The following is an 18,956-nucleotide window of genomic DNA, read 5'->3' on the forward strand; positions in this document are numbered from 1 at the left end:
GCTTAATCATATGTTGCTTGGTAAATTTGATGGAGCGTCCTGCTACATACCCTAATTAATATTGTCAGGCAATCTCTGACAACAGAAGAATTTGTTTATTCGCTTCTGGTTAATTCATCTTTGCTAACTTCTGCTTTGTAACCAATCAGAGAGCCCTACTGGGTTGAACGCCGTAATACGTCATTAATATTTATAAGCTACGCAAAGACGTCCTTCGTGTGTTTTGCGTCATTACGTTTGAGTAACCCGGAAACACACACGGATATTGTAGAGCAGATAGACAAATATTGCAGACATTTATGCTGTAAAATAATCTGAAATCATGGCATAGAAAAGGTATTTTTTCTCCCAAAATCAGCTAAGACTTTGCAAACTCTTTTGGACTTGGTTAAGAGTAAGGTAGGTGTAATTAAGGCTTTTAACCAAACATGTATGGATCAAGTTGAGTCAAGTTGAATCTATCTATCTATTTCAGAAGTCAAGCTGTCAGTCTGACATGATGATTTCTCCGTTGGGTTCATCCAGAAGTCGCATGATGAAGAATGTCATTTTTGGTAAGGATTGTTTTGGTACAAAACCATTGTTATTAACATTTATGGTCTACATAATGCACTTCTTACATATTTTTTTAATTTTTCTCTTTCCTCAGATGAACTATAGATTTCACTGAACCAAGAGCTGCAGGAGGATGATGATCTAGGATTATTTAGGATTTATCCAGTCACCTGAAAACTTTTGTCCATCATGTTTGTGACAGCATACCTGGCATTTATAGTTTTGGCAGGACTGTGCGTGGCTTTAGAGATCGCAGCCCGTCGTCTCACCTCATTCCAGGCCACGCAGACCGCTGTCGCCAATCCGGCATTCCGGCGTTTTCAGAAGCTCTTTCTGAAGGCGTATCTCCTGGCTCTCTGGGCAGACTGGCTGCAGGGACCTTACCTTTATAAACTGTATCGACATTACAACTTCCTGGAGTCTCAGATCGCCATCCTATATGTATTCGGTCTGGCTTCTTGCGTGCTGTTTGCCCCAGTGGCCGGCTGGCTACCACAGTTTCTTGGGCGAAGACAGACGTGTCTCCTCTTCTGCCTGGCCTATTCAATCTGCTGCTTTACCAAGCTGTCACAAGACTATTTTGTGCTCATACTAGGACGTGTTCTAGGAGGCCTGTCCACCTCTCTGCTAACCACCACTTTTGAGTCCTGGTATGTGCACGGTCACGTTGACGTCCATGATTTTCCCAAAGAATGGATTCCTGTTACCTTCGGTAAAGTCGCAAATTGGAATCACGGACTGGCAGTTGGTGCCGGGCTGGTGGCGAATTTGTTTGCCGAATGGCTTGGGCTTGGGCCGGTCGCTCCGTTTCTTTTGGCGATCCCAAGCCTTGCCGGCTGTGCCTGGTTTGTGCTGTCCGACTGGGGTCAGGAGGACAGACAGGAGGGCGCACACGGAGACAAGAACGCCCCCCTTCTCAACCCTCTAAACGCCCCCAAGTTGCAAATGTCAACACGGGCCCATTTCTGGCGTGGCTGTGTGGACGGCGTGCGCTGCTTGCTGTCTGACCGCCGCGTTATGCTTTTGGGTGGCGTTCAGGCCCTTTTTGAAAGCGTTCTTTATATATTTGTTTTTCTTTGGACTCCTGTACTGGACCCACACGGCCCGCCGCTAGGAATCATTTTCTCCAGTCTGATGGCGGCCAGCTTGGCTGGCTCCACGCTTTACCGACTGGCCACGTCGGCCCCGTATCGACTCCAACCCGGTCACCTGCTCTGCTTAGCCGTTCTGCTAGCTTTCTTCTCCTTCTTCATGCTGACGTTCTCCACTGTGCCCGGCCAGCCCCGGCCGAGGGAATCTCTCCTCGCCTTCCTTCTGCTGGAACTAGCCTGCGGGCTTTATTTCCCGGCGGTAAGTTTTCTCCAGGGCCGTGTGGTTCCCATGGATCGCAGAGCTGCCGTGCTGGCTTGGTTTCGTTTGCCTCTGCACCTCCTGGCTTGCCTGGGGCTGCTGGCTCTTCACGGGGAGGTGTCGGGGGCCGGTGCAGGTGAGGCTGGCAGTGGCACCAGACACATGTTTGCAGGCTGTGCGGGGATGATGCTGGCCGCTCTGCTTGCTGTCGTCAGCCTTTTCACTGTGGGCAGGAATGATGCAGACCTCAGACTAGAGGGGACCAAATTAGAGGGAGAAATCTGAGTTGTAGAAAAATGGACACTGGATTTCAATATAAGGACTGGGGTTATTTGCTTTGTATGCTTTGTTTTCTTTATGAATGTTGTCTTAGTTAAACAAATGTATTTATGGGTAAAACTAATCAGAAAGAACATGGCTTTATTTTTTTTCTTCTAACTGCAATGTCAATAGTACCAATAAACACCTTCAAATCTGATTATGTTTAGGCCTATACTTACAAAAAAAAAAGAGAAGCAATCCATCCAGAAAAGCAATACCAGATTGTTTAAATTAAAATATGTTTGGGTATTTTACACTTCATTTGAATATTGAATATGATCATCAAATCAATTTTACATTGCATTAATGCATTCAAGGTACAATATATATATTTTTAAGCAATTCATGCATCAAACCTTAGCATTGATAACACTATACTCTACTGAGCTAAAGAAATTCTGCATAGTCCAATGCATTTCTTATTTTTTTTTTTTAAAGGTGTTTTTGTACTAAATGAGATAATTTCTATATCTAGCTTGTGCTGCACACAGACCATACGAAAAGGTTAAGGTAAGCATTTTCATTTATTGAAATCGATGGCAACTGAACAAATTAAGGCTCATGAACAAACATCTTAGAAAGCACTGTAAATAAATGCATATTTTAAAAATATAAAAATAAAAATTACAAAATAAAATCATTTATTGTGAAGTCTAATGACCACAGATATCAATATATTTTTCATGTATTAATTTAACTTCCAGTCATTCCGTTTTAGAGTAGGGACCGCCACTTATCTCAGTTTATATCCAACATTCCAGAATAAGTGTATTTCTATGTGAGATTCGAGGTGTTGAGAGATTAATCTCAGACGTACTGTACAGTATTGAAAATGACTAACATCAGTACATAAAATGAAATAATAGAGTATTAATACATCTGCACAGTTGTATATGGCTTGTGTGTGAGGTGATATAGAACTTCATATAATATTCAGTTATATTTGCTGGCAAACATTGAATGGTCTCACAGTTTTTTTGTAAGTCAAATTAAGATGACTTAAGAAGAAGAATGTACACAAACTCCCTTTTTTCTGAACATTACTGAAAACTTACAAAGAAAGAAAAAACTGTCATTGTCTTTGGCTATAAACCCATTGCATCAAACAGTTGCATGCTTAAAAAAATGGATATGCTAGTTGAATTAGATTGTTATTATAAGCCTAGTTTTGTTAGTGAATATAATGGTGTGTTTGTTTTCACACCAAATGTCCCAGTATCTTTTACACTCAGAACTGGTACTTCACATTCACATTTCTACACCACCAACATTTCAAGAAAGAAACTTTACTCATTCTGTGGTTTTGTAGACTTTTGAGAAATTTTGCTAGTGATAATAAAAAAGAAATAAAAAAATTACATAGGAAAGAAAATGCTTAGATTGGCAGTCTTGTATGAGGAAAACATTCTGTTCTCTTTAGTGTTTTCTGTTTTTGCATTCTTGGTAAGATGTGTAATATTCTGAAGATTTAGGCCTGTGAAATGTTTGCTAGGACGGAAAATTGTGCAGCGTTGGATTCTGCTTAATGAACAGTTTTTCACATGTAAATGTGCACTAAAAAGTGAATGAATGCTGACAAGTTTAGGAGAATTTTGAGTCTTTTAAGTGCAAAGTGTTTGGAAACCCATCAATGGTTGATGATACAAAAAAAATGCTTAATTAAGAATTCAGGGTACTTTAAAGGTGCAGTAAGCGATTTCTGGAAAACGCAGTTGCCAATCAGTAGTAGGGGGCGTATACACTTATGATGGGGGAGGAAAGAGAGAGAACGAGAGGGAGATTTGAAGAAAGACTGCAGAAAGAGTAGGGCTGGGTATCGTCCGAAATAGTTTTGATATCGATACCAATAACGATACCTTGACTTCGATACCGGTTCCTGAACGATACTTTTTTCGATACCACTTTTATTAAATCTATTTTTAACAAGATTACATTACATGACCTAATAAAACTTTGGTTTTATTTTTTTCAGCCTGTTTTTACAGACTCAAAGACTCATATACCGGGAGGCGGAGTATATATCTCGCGCTCAAACACACGCATAAAGCTTGCCGTAAAGCACTGGCAAATGTAGCCTAATGATTATTATTGGATCGGGGAAATAATAGCAAGGAGACATTAGTGTTTTATGAGTCAGTGTTGGCTGCTAAGATGAAGTTTACGATGCTGACTCGTCATCTCCGCAGTATAGTGAACTTGCGCGCCTATAGGGATCTCCCAGTCACGTGACCCCTAGCCGCGTGTCAGCCATTTTGACGGAATACATCCGTCAGCTACTCAGTGGCAATGGATCTATTATTAGGGGTGTGTAATATATATTATTATTATACTTATAATAAAGTTATTAGTATAATTATTTTATAATTAGCCTAAGTATTTGCAATACTTTGCACTACAGTATTGATATAATTGCGTGCGCAAAATATCTCAATATTGAACAGAATCTATTTTTTCCCCCACCACTAACGTTATCTATTATTAGCACAGCGGCCGTCAGCTAACTCTTCACGTCATATCATCGCACTTATTAGCATCAGAAAAAGATACAAGAGGAAGATAAAGGAATTAGGAATCATAGATCCATATGAAGCACCACAAGTTCTTTTTTACAGGCATTAAATGTGTAGAAAAACTTCCTGACATTGAGTTCGGTGACATTTACAGCAACCTTATTCACTTCCCATCACGCAAACTTTACACCGGAGCTTCATTAAAAGCATAGCAGGCTATCGGTATCACGAGTCCGGATGGGTCAGCAACTATTTGATTTGGACACCAGCGGGGAAGGATTTTTCAATCACCACCGCAAGGTTGGTCAATGTATTTTAATCACCAAATTATAGTAACGTTACCTGTAATAATTTTTAAACTGAGTTTACAAGGAAAAACAAAAAATAAAATCACCTGTTTATTGCCACCAACCACTTGTTTCTCCGTTTTATTTCTTTTGGGATACGGTACAAAGATATTCCTTTTGTATGATCACGTATCTGATCGCATCCAACTGCACAGCATCGCTCGGGCATGATAGGAATATTTTGCGACGAGCTGTAGTATCACTGGCGGTTTAGCATTTTCTATTCCGTCAAGATGGCTGCTCCAAATGGCATGACGTCACGCGGGACGTCCCTATAGAGAGAAATGCACCTTTCATTTAGATTATATAATCAGAGAGTATTTGTTTTCGATTTGAATTGGTTCGTTTAAAATGAGACATTTCAAACTTTCTATATGCTTATTTCTCATGTCTGTGAGGCAAGAACCCTATACTCTGAGGTTCGGTTCATTAGTGACGCGCTCCAGTTCTTGCAGTCGAAGACGGAGCAACTTTCTGCTCTAATTTTTTTCTGTGCACTGTCAAGTGCTTCATCAGATTTGTCGTGTTTCTGGTCTTGGCAGCAATTATCTTGTCGCAAACATTGCATCGCGCGGTGTTGGCATCTATCCTGTTGAAATGTAGCCACACTTTTGATCTTTTCCACATCTACGGAGGTTGGGACGCTTTTACACTACAGCCTTACGTGTGAGCCACGTCTCTGGGCGTAACCGCCGTAAACTAGTGTTTTTCCTTGATGCCTCACCACAGCCAATCATGCTGCATGCTTATTGGCTCACTGACATTGACGAGATTAACCACTTAGGTATCGAAATTTGGTTCCGAACGACAAGACTCGATGGTATCGAGGCAATTCGGTCGGTGTCGCAACCTCTAGCGTCAGTCGCTAATGCGCCCCTTGAGATCAGGGGAGTGAGGTTTACCGGCACAGCTCTCACTAACTGGCCTCTGTTAAACTCACCCCCCTAAACCTCACTCCCATATGGGTCACGGCACCAATGTAACCCCTCTGGTTCTACTCGCCCCGCTTCAAGCAGGATTCGAACCATCCGGTATGGGAGGTGGGCGCGCTAACAAGGACGCTAAAGACCTCAGCCTCTAGGGGGCGGAGCAATGAAGGGAGGGGTCTGTTTGTTTGGGTTGATATAAAATATCAACAGTGTTTGGTAGGGGCTGGGTATCGATTCGAGTCCGATTCACAAGATCTCAATTTGATTTGATTCTCGATTCGATTTACTGAATTCAATGATCCCATTTTCATGGGCCCCACCACTAAGAAAGTAATAAATAAATAAAATAGTTATTTTTGCAGCAAATAGTTATGACACCCAAAATTTTAGATACCAGTAAAATTTAACAATTCTTGATTAAAATTTCGATACCACAGCTAAACACTTTTAATTTTCAATCAAATGTAAAATTACACTGCATATAATCTTCACTGTACAAATTAAATAAAGGTGCATCCATATTAAAGTTACAAAAACGTTATTCAGTGAAGAACAGGGAGTTTCTTTGTCTTGACTGACATTAAGAACACTGCTGTCACTTTAAGACTAATGCAGGGATACAGTATAATGATACACATGCGTTTTTTCTCTACTGTTTACTTAAATCATAACTGACTATGTTTACTTGGATCCTCGCAAAGGCAAGGGCATTTTTAGATAATTTTGTGTGAATTTGCCCGCTTTAGCGCAGGGAGAACAATTTTTTTTCACACTGTCCGAGACGTGCAGCTGTGTTCACTTCGGGTGTGTGCGCACACAAAACTTTCCACACAGCGTGCGCAAGTTCTCTTTCGTTTGAATGCTTAAATTGGCAAGGCTTGAAAACACGTGCAAATCATAAACTTTCGAGACCATGCAGCACTGACCCGATCGGGACACTGACAGTTCCTTCAACTGTCCGGAACATCTTTCACGCTGAGAGACGCACCTGCATCCGCCATGTTCAGCACAGTCCCCGCTGTAACAACGTGCAAGGTAAATAAGAGGATGAAATCTAGTGGAGAAGACTAGTAATAAGATTGACATCAATCAAATATTGTTCAATGTTTGCGGAAATACATACAGAGATGGGTTCGTGGCTTTTGAGAATCGATATCGAATCGAGAACATTTTTTAAAAAGATGAATAATTTTTTTTTTTCTCAGCCCGTTTGGCCCTGTCCCAAATGGAACCCTATGCCCTCGCGATCTTCCACTCCGTCCACTTTTGTAACGTAATGCCGCTTTGACTATCTAGTTGAAGTCTGCTGCAGAGCTTAAAGGCTCAGAAAATGTTTGCATCGAGGGCGCATATCGGCCGAAAAGACGACGCTTGGGAGCACGCTTCTGAAACCTAAAATGACAAATGGGACACCCTACGGTCTTGTGGACTTAACGGAGACGTGCATGCGACTGCCATTATAAGTCCATAAGACCGCAAGTGCATATGAAGTGTGCCATTTGGGAAAGGGACTTTCTCAGAAATTGCTTACTGCACCTTTAATAAACATTATTTTGGGATTTAGGTTTATAATACACTTTGGCCGTTGTGCTATACCTTATAATCGAATATAGGTGTCCTAAATGTCAGAATGTGTAGTAGTGTTCATAAGCTGGAAAGAACAACAGAAAATAGTTATGCTGTATGCAAGCCTATTATGAAAAAAAATAAAAATGAAGGCATCAATTACCAGAGAAGGTGCTGTTAAGAAGAATTCCTAGTCTTGGAATGTTCTCATTATATATTTATTTAAGTATTCACCCTAGTAAGTAATAGTGTTGACCTCTGTATATTGTCTTGATTTTCCTGCTCTCGTAAAACAGTTACCGAAAAGTTCAACCATCGCACAGATACACAGACACAAAACACTAGAAGAGCACATTCACTACATGTATTTCTTTTTTAAAAACCAATAGGCAAAATAGCCCATCCCCCCGAGAGAGCCCATTAAGAAGGACGCCCCAAAGAAGGACGGCGGCTTCTTTTTTACCATTCGGAATGCATTGGGTAGAACTGCCGAGAGCAGGGTCGTGTGGATGTCCCCCAGCACCTTGCGGAAAGCGTAGCGCTTCTGCACCCGCTCAAAAAACGACTGCAGGTTCGGCCGGCTCCCGTCCTCCCAGTATTTCCTTGAGAGTCCCAAGAACTTGAGCTTGTGCAATGTGGCTCCAAGATAAATATCAGCTAGTGTAAAAGTAGGTCCACAAAGCCATAATTCACATTTTTGACCTGTGTAGACAGGAAAGACAACTTGTAGGTGTTCTTGAAAAAGTAAGATCATAAAACCGCAGTGCTCAAAGATAATATTTAGAATGTAAACGAACACAGAATAACAAATGTGAATTTTTGTGATTTACATGAGATAAACAGGAATAACGTGACAAAATGCACCATGAAAAATCAATAAAGATCATGTTTATAAATACTTTGTATTTTTTTTATAATAAAATGCAATAAAATAACATTGTTTTAATTAAAGTAACCTTTGTTATATTTTAATTTCATTTTTTTTATGTTGTTTTGTCTTAATAAAATTAAATACAAAATATTTTTAAACATGATCTTAATGGTTAAAATATTTAAATACGGTTATTAAATAAGGTGATTTTATTTTATTATGGTTATATATATTTTTAACTGCTGTTTTTTTATTTATAAAATAAGGTTATGATAATTTATTTGATTAGGGTTGTTTTATTTTTATTTTATTTAATAAAAAACGTTAACAAAAAACATACCTTGATATTCCAGTTTTCTTTTTTCCAGCTCTGCCTCTACTTGGTCTAGCACCATTGCCAACTCTCCAAGAATTTTTTTCAGGTAGTTCACATTGTCGTGGTCTAAGATCTTCGCCTAAAGATCATGACAAGCTATTATTTCATTTTCAGATTAAGATATGACTGCACATGTATATGCATGTAAAACTGATAGCTTACCATGAGCTTTTTCTGCTTGGAGAGGTATGGCTCTGTCAGCTGGGGTTCCTCATGGTCCAACTTCATCAGTTCAGATGCTGCATTGGCCAAATGTCCTGAGAGAAATCCGAGCAGAATGTCTATGTCAGTAAGAGAGCTTTCATCTGCATATTTACATCCCCAGAAATCTGTAAATTTCCCCAGGTATTGTAGCCTTAGGAATTCCTTCGTGATGAGTTATGTGTACAATAGTTAATACTGTAACTGTCGTGTTGCAGACTGTGAACTGGCACTATTTGCTGCAAAGTTTTAATGTTCCTGACAAGTAATTAAGGGATTTAATAAGACTTTACACATAAAATCAAAGCAGTGACTGTGATAAACAACACCTATCAAAGGAACTCCTTCCAAGTTGTAAACCATAAAAGAGATTTATTAGCAATTATGCTGGGTTTCCATAACAATTTATTATGCTGCAGTACATTGGCTGGACCAACTCTTTGGCTTGATTTACATTATACTGGCACGTTACGTAATAGGTGAGCATTGCGGGTTTACACAGGATTTAATATCGATGAACTCTGAATAAACAGGGCAGCATCAGAGCATTTTAGTCACTTTACAGTCAACGTTTGAGACAGTCATTTTCTTCAAAACGTGAAATCTGATCAATAAAAGGATTCACAGACTAAGCAGGTTTTGCAAAGAAACAGAATTAGCTTTCTACACACTTAAAAATAAATTTATTTAAATGGTTTACTTAAAACAAAATGTTGTGTTTTTCGTAAAATAAGCTGAATACTGTGTTCGGAAAGGAAAGGAGGCCCTAAAGGCACATGGTGATGGAAAAAATACGAGATTGTTTACTTTAACTTTTTTAAATTCTCGATCACACATACTCTGTGTATAGGGAGCGTCAGTACTGACCACACATATTACAAGATAAGATATTTCTCAATGACGCTCAGGATCTGCTGCACATTAAATCTTCCGTCAGGGTCCTGTCAGTCATCTCTCCTTACTATCTTTGTGTGATCTGATGTACTGTAATGTAAGCGACTAGTGTGCATTACTCATTGTTCGCGCCTTTCCGAATTCGGAATTAGGCTTCGTACACATCCCTAATTTTATTCATCTAAAATCTAAAGATTTGAATCTAAATATTTTAAATCTAATTTGAAAATTCCAAAGAACCTTTTCCTCCTATGAACAACCTTTTGTCCAATGGAAAGGATCGATGGATGCTAAAGCTCCTTTATGTGAACCATAGATGTCAAAAAATGTATGCCATAGATGCCTTTATTTTTAAGATTATACATATTTCACAAAAATAAAAGACATTCTTCGCAATTTTGTACAGTATCTATAGAATAAATTTTACACTGAATTGTAGCATCACTTACTACGAATTTCAGCGGTGGCGTACTTTGGGATCATGGAGTCAATTGTGAGTTCAGGATGCAAGATGCATCCATGTGTGTAAGCATCCATGGGCAGTCCATCCAGCAGCTCCCGGTACTGCTGTACCCTTTCATACATCGGAGTGCCTTCATCCGGAATCAGCTGGGCTACTGTGTCTGAAAGAACAAAGAACACACACACAAAGTATTTTAATATACATTAATATACCCATGACTATTCTGGTCTGGTCTGGTCATATATCCTGGCTGGAGAGGTGTGAATGTGTGAATGGAGAAATTATGAGGCACAGATTTGGGCCACTTTTGCCTGCAGAGAAGGAAAGAGAGATATCAGACTGGATGGATGCTTAGAAGATGTGAATAAACATCAGTTAGCATTTTAGAGTCTTCTCTAAATAAAATCACATGGCATGGTCTTAAAATATTTTATAAAACACAGAGTTTTAGAAATATCATCTTCAAATGTGAAATAGAACATGATAAGACGTAAGGCTTTAAGTGCATTTAGTTTCTAAACAGCAACAAGGTCAATTTAGTTGTCATAGGTCAATTTTGTATATATATAACTAAAACACAAGAAATGTAATAGTCAAAATCAAAGTTTGGCTGTTAAAGGGTCTTGCTCCTTTTGGTAGATACCTTTTTGTTTAATTTTTTTTGCAAGGAGCATTTAAATCACAAGCCACTGAAAGTAAGATGAATGAAACATGTTAACAGAAAGCTTTTTCAGATATTATAGACCTCTTTGTCTCTTGGTGACCAAACTCTATGAAAAAATGAGTCAGATACAGAATAAAAACAAAGGGGTCTCCCATACACTGCTCTGCACCTTCGGCATGCTGACCTGCAGCTCTCCGAACTCACTTTGGAAGATCAATTAATCCGATAAAAACAATATCAAAATATCTCTCTAACACACAAAAAGCGGAAATATGCCATATCACCAAGACAAACAACATGAAAATCTGAATTGTCACTAAGGGGCCGTTTACACGACACCATTTTCAAATAAAAGTTTTAAAACGTTTTGGCTGTTCATTTGGGGCTTCTTTTACCTGAAAACACACACTTATGAAAACAAGTTTCACAGTGCAATTTTTGAAAACGATAAAGTTATCGTCTCTGTGTAAACTATAAAAACGCAAATTTGTGAAAACGGTGACGACCTGCGCTTGCGTATTACGCGCTCAGTCTATAGGCACGTAGTGTTTCTTTACAAAGTCACATCGCCAACTACTGGCCTGGCATGAATAATACAGCGGTTTTAGTCCGTGTGAACGGGGAACAGTAGCATAATCGAGGATAACACGTGTGACAACACGTTGTTCTTAAGGACATAAACTCATTAACACCATCCACAACAAAAGAAAAAGAGAATCATACTGTAAATATGTCAAGCAGGTTTTTACAATGTCATGCAAAATGGTTTATGTAGTATATTTATACATTCAGAGTATTACGCTTTATTTTAGTGTCTGCAATGCGCTAAATATTAAACTTTTGCATTTAATTTAACCTGAAACATTTAACATATAGACTTAATTTGAATTCAGTTTTTTAAACATCGTTTAAAAAAATATATTTTTGGTCAAAGATCAAATGTGCAAATGGTAGTCAAATAGTCAGTGTTCAAAATGAAAATCAAGTTTTATGTAACAGATTTATGACTAAAATTATATTGGTAATAAAGTTGTGTCTGGACATGTCAAATATAGTTCAGAGGTCTCTGTTTAAATCTCATAAAAACCATTGAGAGATTGAGTGATCACGCTCAGCTCTTCTCAGTTGAGTGAGCGATCTTGGATCAGAAAACACTCCCACACTCGAACTGTGAAGACATTCAAAATGACACATAGTCATGCAACTGTGTGAGAGAAAATCTAGTGCACTACAGTTGATAGTGATTTAGGCCAATCTTTAACTTTCTACACACATGGCAACAAGAAGAAGAGTGCATATTTGACTAACATTGAGGATGGGCTCTGCTTTTAACAGCAATTTTCAAGGAATAAATGATAATGAATACAATTTGAGATTGTAGAATGTCCAAAAATATGCAAATATATTTTCACAAAAAATACATGAATTTAGTAAGAGAAGAAATGTATACTGCCTGTAAAAACATCCTACCTGTACAATTATTGGTACAAAGTTTCCATGATTTATTGATAAAACATTTTTTTTATATAATTTTGCTATTTTGTGTCAACAAAAAATATAATATATATATATAAATAAATAAAAATCATCCATTTTCCAAACCACTGGTCCAATGTGGCTATGGCGTAATATCATACAAGTATAAATTCCTTTCTAATTGATTATTATTATTTTTTATTCAAGTTTATCCATGCTAGTTTCCACAACAGAGTTTAAGATAAACGTAACATTACAACTGGAGCTGCTTCAGTTTCAATAATTATTAAACACAACTATGCAAAATCCGAATTCGCTCACTCGTTTCATTCCCTCCATCAAGTGGACTTTAGTGGACTAATGTAGGAAATAGTGAATGAGGGTAAATGCGATTTCGTACACAACTTCCAGGCAGGTGTGTTGAGGCAAGTTGTAGCTAAACAATGTATAGGACAGTGGCCCTCCAAGAGCAGCATTGGACACCCCTGCCATAGAGCGTTAGGTACAGTAACAAGCAAGGTATCTTTCTGCAGTCATGAGTAAGTGGTTTGTCAGCCATACCTCCGACAAAGTTGGTCTCTATATAATCAATGATTTGGTTGTAGTCACTGACGATAGTGTCTCCGTGGATGAAAACTGGCACTTCCTCCCCTAGGTTGAGCCTCATGAACCAAGGCTCCTTGTGCTCAGTGAGAGGCATACTGACATCCCGTTCTTCACACAGCAACCCTTTCTCATTGATCACCAGACGCACCTGCCAGAAAACACACACATGACATCATCATGACATCATGCTGCCTCAAGACGGAGAGTTTTAGAATTTTGAAAAAGAAAATGTCGTCATTGAAACTAAATATCAAACGCTAGAAAATTCTTTGTTTTGCAGTTCAGCTTTACATTTTCAGTAGTATTGTTTGCTGATAATATAAGCTGAAATTAATAAAAATAAATAAAAGCATTCTCACAGTGGACATTTGGTCCCACTTCATGTCGGTTAGGTACAACGCAAACCAGTTTAGATATTTTCCACTGTATTTTTTTCAACGTTGTATCTATTTGACAATCATTAAAATCAAGTCTGGCTGGCCAACTGTTAGAAATTAGATTAATAAAACATCAGATTGTGTATGTGTAATTAAAAATGTGTTGTTGTTATTATTTGGCTCTAAACATTCATAACCAATGTGACATCTTACTTTGTACTCACTAGTTTTAAACTGCCTGTTTGTATAAAAAAAGTGACACTCTACACTGGAAAGTTGCTTCTAGAACCCTCAATTTTAAAGAACCAGATATGCCAAAAAGGTTTTAAATAAGGATAAATGATGTCTTAAACGATTGCATAATATTTTCAAGTTAATTTTTCAAGTGATGAAGTATGTTTACAAGCTGCTTAATTCATAACATTGAATTAAAATGAAAAATTAAATCAAACTAAATCCATACAATGTTCCTATGATGGGAACCCCTAAAAGGTTCATTATATAAAGCGCCTGACAGAATCCTTTAAGATTCTATATAGAACCTTTTCTTTTAAGCGTTAAAGGTCTTAAACGCATAGTATGCATAGTTGCAGTAACTATAGCAACTATGCATATATAAACTATATTAATAAAACATAACATGGGAATATGGGGGAAAAAAGCCTTGCTGTCTGTTCAGAGATTTTGTATCCTGAGCCCTGACATTTTGGCATTAAGCTAAACAACACAATGTGATTCAGATAGTTATTTAAAGATAACATAGGCTACTCGCTTAGCATACAATAGGAATCCGTGTTTCTTCTGAAGTAGCATTAAAGATACAATCCTGTCTCATTCTACAAAACCAGATCAATCGATGGAGATAAAACAAGGAGTGAAAAGCATCAATCAGCAGCTTGAGCAATGCCAGGCTGTTTTCAGCTTTGACTGTGCTGAGGCCTGGGAAGTGTGGCAAAGCCAATATAGACACATCCGATAAAGCACTTCACAACAACTGTGCAATGTCTGGATTTGAACAGACACAAAATAATCAACTGGGAAAGACTCAGCCAGCATTAGTCTAGCTTACCGTCACGCAATTAGCACTGTTCTCACGCCACACGTATTCTCACGCAGTGAAAAAAACAGTCGACAATGCGATGACAGACAAGACTGAGCGGGTTAGCTTCGATATGAAAGTCTCAGCATTAAAACTTTGTACGTTTTATTACGAAATGCAAACAATAAATACCGTTTTGGCACTCTTAAAGGGGTGGTAAAATGTCATTTTTACAAGATGTAAAATAAATCTCTGATGTCCCCAGAGTGTGTGTGTGAAGTTTTAGCACAAAATACCCCACAGATATTTGTATATAGCATGTTAAAGTTTTTGAGGGTTTGCAAAAACGCACCGTTTTGTGCCTGGCCCTTTAAATGCAAATGAGCTGCCGCAAAGGGCGGTGTTTCAAGAGCTCATGTGTGTTAGCAGCTGAACTTTGAGTGTTGCAACTTTGCAGATGTTGTTTATGCTCAAACAGCAACATTACACACTAACTAAAGTTAGGTAAGTGAAATCATACTTTACCACCCCTTTAATGTCGAGCCTCAGTTCAAAGCGTAGCGGTGAACCGATCTTCACTGATATCTACCTCAATACTATTACAGTACAAACATGAATTAACATCAGAGGGTATTTTAAAAGAACCAGTACAACTTACTGAAATGTATCATGTCTCATTGTCTCTCAATCAGTGTGTCAACCACCAGAGATAAAACATTGTAAACAATGAGTCAGGTAAGGTTACATTTACATCAGAAAAGCCATTCATTGATCATAGCCTATAGTTAGCAGAGAAAAATGTAGGCCTACGCTTAATGTTTTGCATAACATTATGCACTATATTACATATTCATTATATTTTTACTCAAATACCATTACAATGTATTATCATAATGTTATTATTATAAAAAGAACCTCATATGCAATTGTCTACAAAACAGTTATTAATTAACCTTTAATAATAATGTACCAGCTAACAGGCTTCACTGTATAGTTTATTAGATTTTTTCCCTTGAGGAACATTTACTATATCCATGTATGAATATCGAATCGATATTGAAATAGAATCGCAAGCTCGTGATTTGAATCACTCACTCCAAGCTGAACTCAAAAGTTAGCAGCCCCGGCTTAACCTTTTACAACTTCATCAAGAAGATACATCGATTTAATATCACAAAACTAAGTCACAACAAGGCAGTGATATTGAAAGGTCAGCAGCACCAATCTATTTTCTGAGATGACAGGGCTGTTTTGATGCTCATCTCCAGTAAATGTTCTCCAATTCATATTTCTATGAAAAGGGAGTCAAAAAGTAATTGGCTTCAAGAGAAAAACACTCAGTGGTGTGAAGCTTTCGTGTTTAACTGTATTTCTCAGTCTGCTGGTAAGTAAATAGGAGATGATTTTGTCAGGTCATTGATTTTTTGCTCAGCTTTCCATGCGAGTCTGTAACTACTGTAATCAGCAAAATGAATCACTTACCGATCTGAGCCTCACCAGTGTTTGGTCAATTTAATATTGTTGTCAGGTGTCAGGTTTAGTTTAGGTAACACGTGACATTCGTTAAAACCATGCAAACAGCAACAGCAGACTGACTGTGGAGAGAGGCATCTCTTGAACAACAAATAATAAGCCTCACACCTGGTGTGTTATTCCAACAAATATGGAGCCTTTTCCATTTTTCCAGTAATTTTTTCAATAAAAATCTTATTAGAATAAACAATTTATCAGACAAAGAATGTCTTTAAGTCTTAAGAAATAGCATTGTGGCATCTCATGCTACGTTTAACATTTAATATATGTTGGAATTTGCAATGCCTTTAAAAATGGGTTGACGGTCATATTTAGCCATTTAGCCTTATAGCCTCAAGGTCATGACACTGTGTTTACTAGAAAGACAAAAGACAGTTTAACGCTTATGCATACATATAGGCCTATATATGTTTCTAGTTCATATATATATATATATATGAATTAGAATTAGATTGTGCAATCAAACTGTGTGTGTGTTTATATATATATATATATATATATATATATATATATATATATAAACACACACACAGTTTGATTGGAAAACATTCTATGATATTTCATATCCATATATATATTTATAATAGTGTGTGTTTGTGTAAATGTGTGAAATTAATATTGTATTTATTTATATTTATATATACATAAATGTAATTGTTTCAAAACTATGTATTAATTTATATTTAAAATATGCACAAATCAAATGTATAAAATACATATACATATATATAGGCTAAACATTTAAAGCAAATATATATGCGCAATTTGATTGGAAAAAATACTATACCATTTTGAATTAGATTGTGTATATATATATATATATATATATATATATATATATACTGTATATATATATATATATATATTATAGTGTGTGTTTATATAATATAGTGTAAGTTATAGTGTGTAAATGTCTCATATTTATTACACATATATATATATATATATATATATATCATATATATTTATTACATTCAAATGTGCATATATATATATATGTGTGTGTGTGTATGTATGTATGTATGTATGTCAAAATGTTTGCATTGTATATATATATATATATATATATATACAATGCAAACATTTAAAAAACATTATGATATATATAGCAGGGAGAAGATGAAAACACTGGCCAAAAAGAATAAAAAATAAGATAAATGTACTCTTTTGTTTGTTTGTTGCTGATATGTTAATAAAAATACCTATAATAACCTATTCAAAGTTGGTGCCAGTTTTAATTGTTAAAGTCATTGCATACACATTCACGAGGGACACAGAAGACCCTGACTGAAATGTGCACGAAGCAATTGACAGCAGAATACGAAATCACCGTTTGTTTTTCACAAAGCTCCCTCATTTTAATGAATAATTTAGAGTTCCATCATCCTCCAGAGCAAAGCAACACGCAACTCTTCAACAATAGCTTTATGCCCATTATATACAGTTATATCCGCTATTTATTTGCCCCTAAATCAATCTGAAAGACACTATGCATAAAACTGATCGATGATATTGGGATGCGGTTTAGAGCCAGTCAAGTCCAAATGTTCCATCTTCTGCTGAGGTTTCGTAATGTCTCTCCACACAGGACGGAACAGACAGGTATAGGCCAATAAAACACGCGTCCACCCAGAGAAAGCGCAATATCTGTCTGGCAATACTGGTCCCACTGCATAGTATAGGTTCACCCACCATTTTCATGCTGTGTTTTTCTTACCTTTTGAGAGCTGAAGGACTGAGTCCAGTGATACAGAACGAGCCGGTCTTTGTTGTATGGCTTGTGTTCTATCGTGGGCTCTTGACTCTCCTCTCCGTCTGTGATTTTGCCATCTTCGTCCATGGCTGATATGGGCCACCAGCTACAGTTGGTGGGAGTAACATTGTTGGAAGACGCCATGACAGAGGATTCTGTGCGTGTGAGAGAGTAGCAGAGAGAGAGGGAGAGAGAGGAGGGGAGAGGGAGAGAGAGAGAGAGAGAGAGAGAGGGAGAGAGAGAGAGAGAGAGAGAGAGGGAGGACGAGCGCCTGGAGGTTTCAGCACCACGAACAGGGGCATCATCGACACCATCGGCAGCCGCACTTTCGACCTCATTTATTCGGGCTCATTTATTCTGTTTGTCCGCGATAAATGTATAGAGCTGTTTCATGCAAATTACTATTATTATTACACATTATTATTTTTATATAGCCTACACATTATTACAATACACAATAATGTGTATAAAAATATTATTATATTAAAAAAAATATTGACAAAGTCATGGGGGTATACAGGGGTCTTCTCTGTGATATAATTGCATATTGGTTACACAACACTGATTTGAACAGCATTAAGATATTTGTTATAATGTAATTAAACTTACAGGTTCTTTGTCTTTATTACAATATGATCCTTGAATGGTGAACAGTCTAAACATTATTTTACTTTAGATAATAGCAAATAATGAAAAAAATGAAATCCCATCATTAAAGAGGTGTGTTCAAGTAACTTTCTGTATGAATGGCATTTTAATGTTTTTTTTTGTTTGTTTGTTAATAAATACTGGCCTAATAATTGGATACAATAAATGTTTTTAAAATGCAAAATAAACTGACTGAAATATTGGTCTCAAACGATGTGGTGTCGTGTTCTGTTAAATAAAGATTGAGTAAAAATGAATATTGCTGTAATTACATCCGCCAACCGCAATACTAAACCGAAACCAGCAGAGGGCGCGGTTTCCCTTCACTCATGTTAAATCTCTTCTGTGAAATCAAGTGGAGCTGATACCGGTTTCTCTGTCAGCATTATCAGCGTGGATAATGAGTGCAAGCTGGCCTCTGTTCAACAATCACTCGACTAAGACCAAGACTGACAAATCATTTACCGTAGAGAAAAT

At 37.3% G+C, this 18,956-nt stretch overlaps 2 protein-coding genes across 3 annotated transcripts; one reads left to right on the plus strand and one right to left on the minus strand.

The window, feature by feature from the left end:
• Positions 1-216: 216 nt before the first annotated feature.
• mfsd5 (major facilitator superfamily domain containing 5) lies at positions 217-2,770 on the plus strand. The gene is made up of 3 exons (XM_079587586.1): positions 217-399; positions 476-554; positions 650-2,770. The coding sequence occupies exon 3, from the start codon at positions 745-747 to the stop codon at positions 2,188-2,190; it is 1,446 nt and encodes a 481-aa protein (XP_079443712.1). The 5' UTR covers positions 217-399; positions 476-554; positions 650-744; the 3' UTR covers positions 2,191-2,770.
• On the minus strand, positions 2,734-17,990 carry gdap1l1 (ganglioside induced differentiation associated protein 1-like 1). 2 transcript variants are annotated; one of them, XR_013794792.1, is made up of 7 exons: positions 17,796-17,990; positions 13,085-13,277; positions 10,370-10,543; positions 8,988-9,082; positions 8,790-8,904; positions 5,352-8,280; positions 2,734-4,430 (listed from the first exon to the last, which is right to left on the minus strand). XR_013794792.1 is itself a non-coding variant. In XM_079587587.1 (6 exons), the coding sequence occupies exons 1-6, from the start codon at positions 17,973-17,975 to the stop codon at positions 7,937-7,939; spliced, it is 1,101 nt and encodes a 366-aa protein (XP_079443713.1). In that variant the 5' UTR covers positions 17,976-17,979; the 3' UTR covers positions 7,820-7,936. The 2 variants fall into 2 exon arrangements, 1 of the variants encoding a protein (XP_079443713.1); XM_079587587.1 differs by lacking the exon at positions 2,734-4,430 and having other exon boundaries at positions 7,820-8,280; positions 17,796-17,979.
• Positions 17,991-18,956: the final 966 nt, after the last annotated feature.

The sequence above is a fragment of the Phoxinus phoxinus genome, assembly GCF_949152265.1.
Source record: "Phoxinus phoxinus genome assembly, chromosome: 18".
NCBI classification, from domain to species: Eukaryota; Metazoa; Chordata; class Actinopteri; order Cypriniformes; family Leuciscidae; genus Phoxinus; species Phoxinus phoxinus.

What these genes read in the sequence shown, in the direction of transcription:
- mfsd5 (XM_079587586.1), top strand. Translation starts at nt 745, where the DNA reads ATGTTTGTGACAGCATACCTGGCATTTATAGTTTTGGCAGGACTGTGC.
- gdap1l1 (XM_079587587.1), bottom strand. Translation starts at nt 17,975, where the DNA reads ATGGCGTCTTCCAACAATGTTACTCCCACCAACTGTAGCTGGTGGCCC. An exon ending in AGTCCTTCAGCTCTCAAAAG is followed by an intron (nt 13,278 to 17,795) that starts GTAAGAAAAACA and finishes GTTTTCTGGCAG; the next exon opens with GTGCGTCTGGTGATCAATGA. An exon ending in CGCCACCGCTGAAATTCGTA is followed by an intron (nt 9,083 to 10,369) that starts GTAAGTGATGCT and finishes GATTTCTCTCAG; the next exon opens with GACATTTGGCCAATGCAGCA.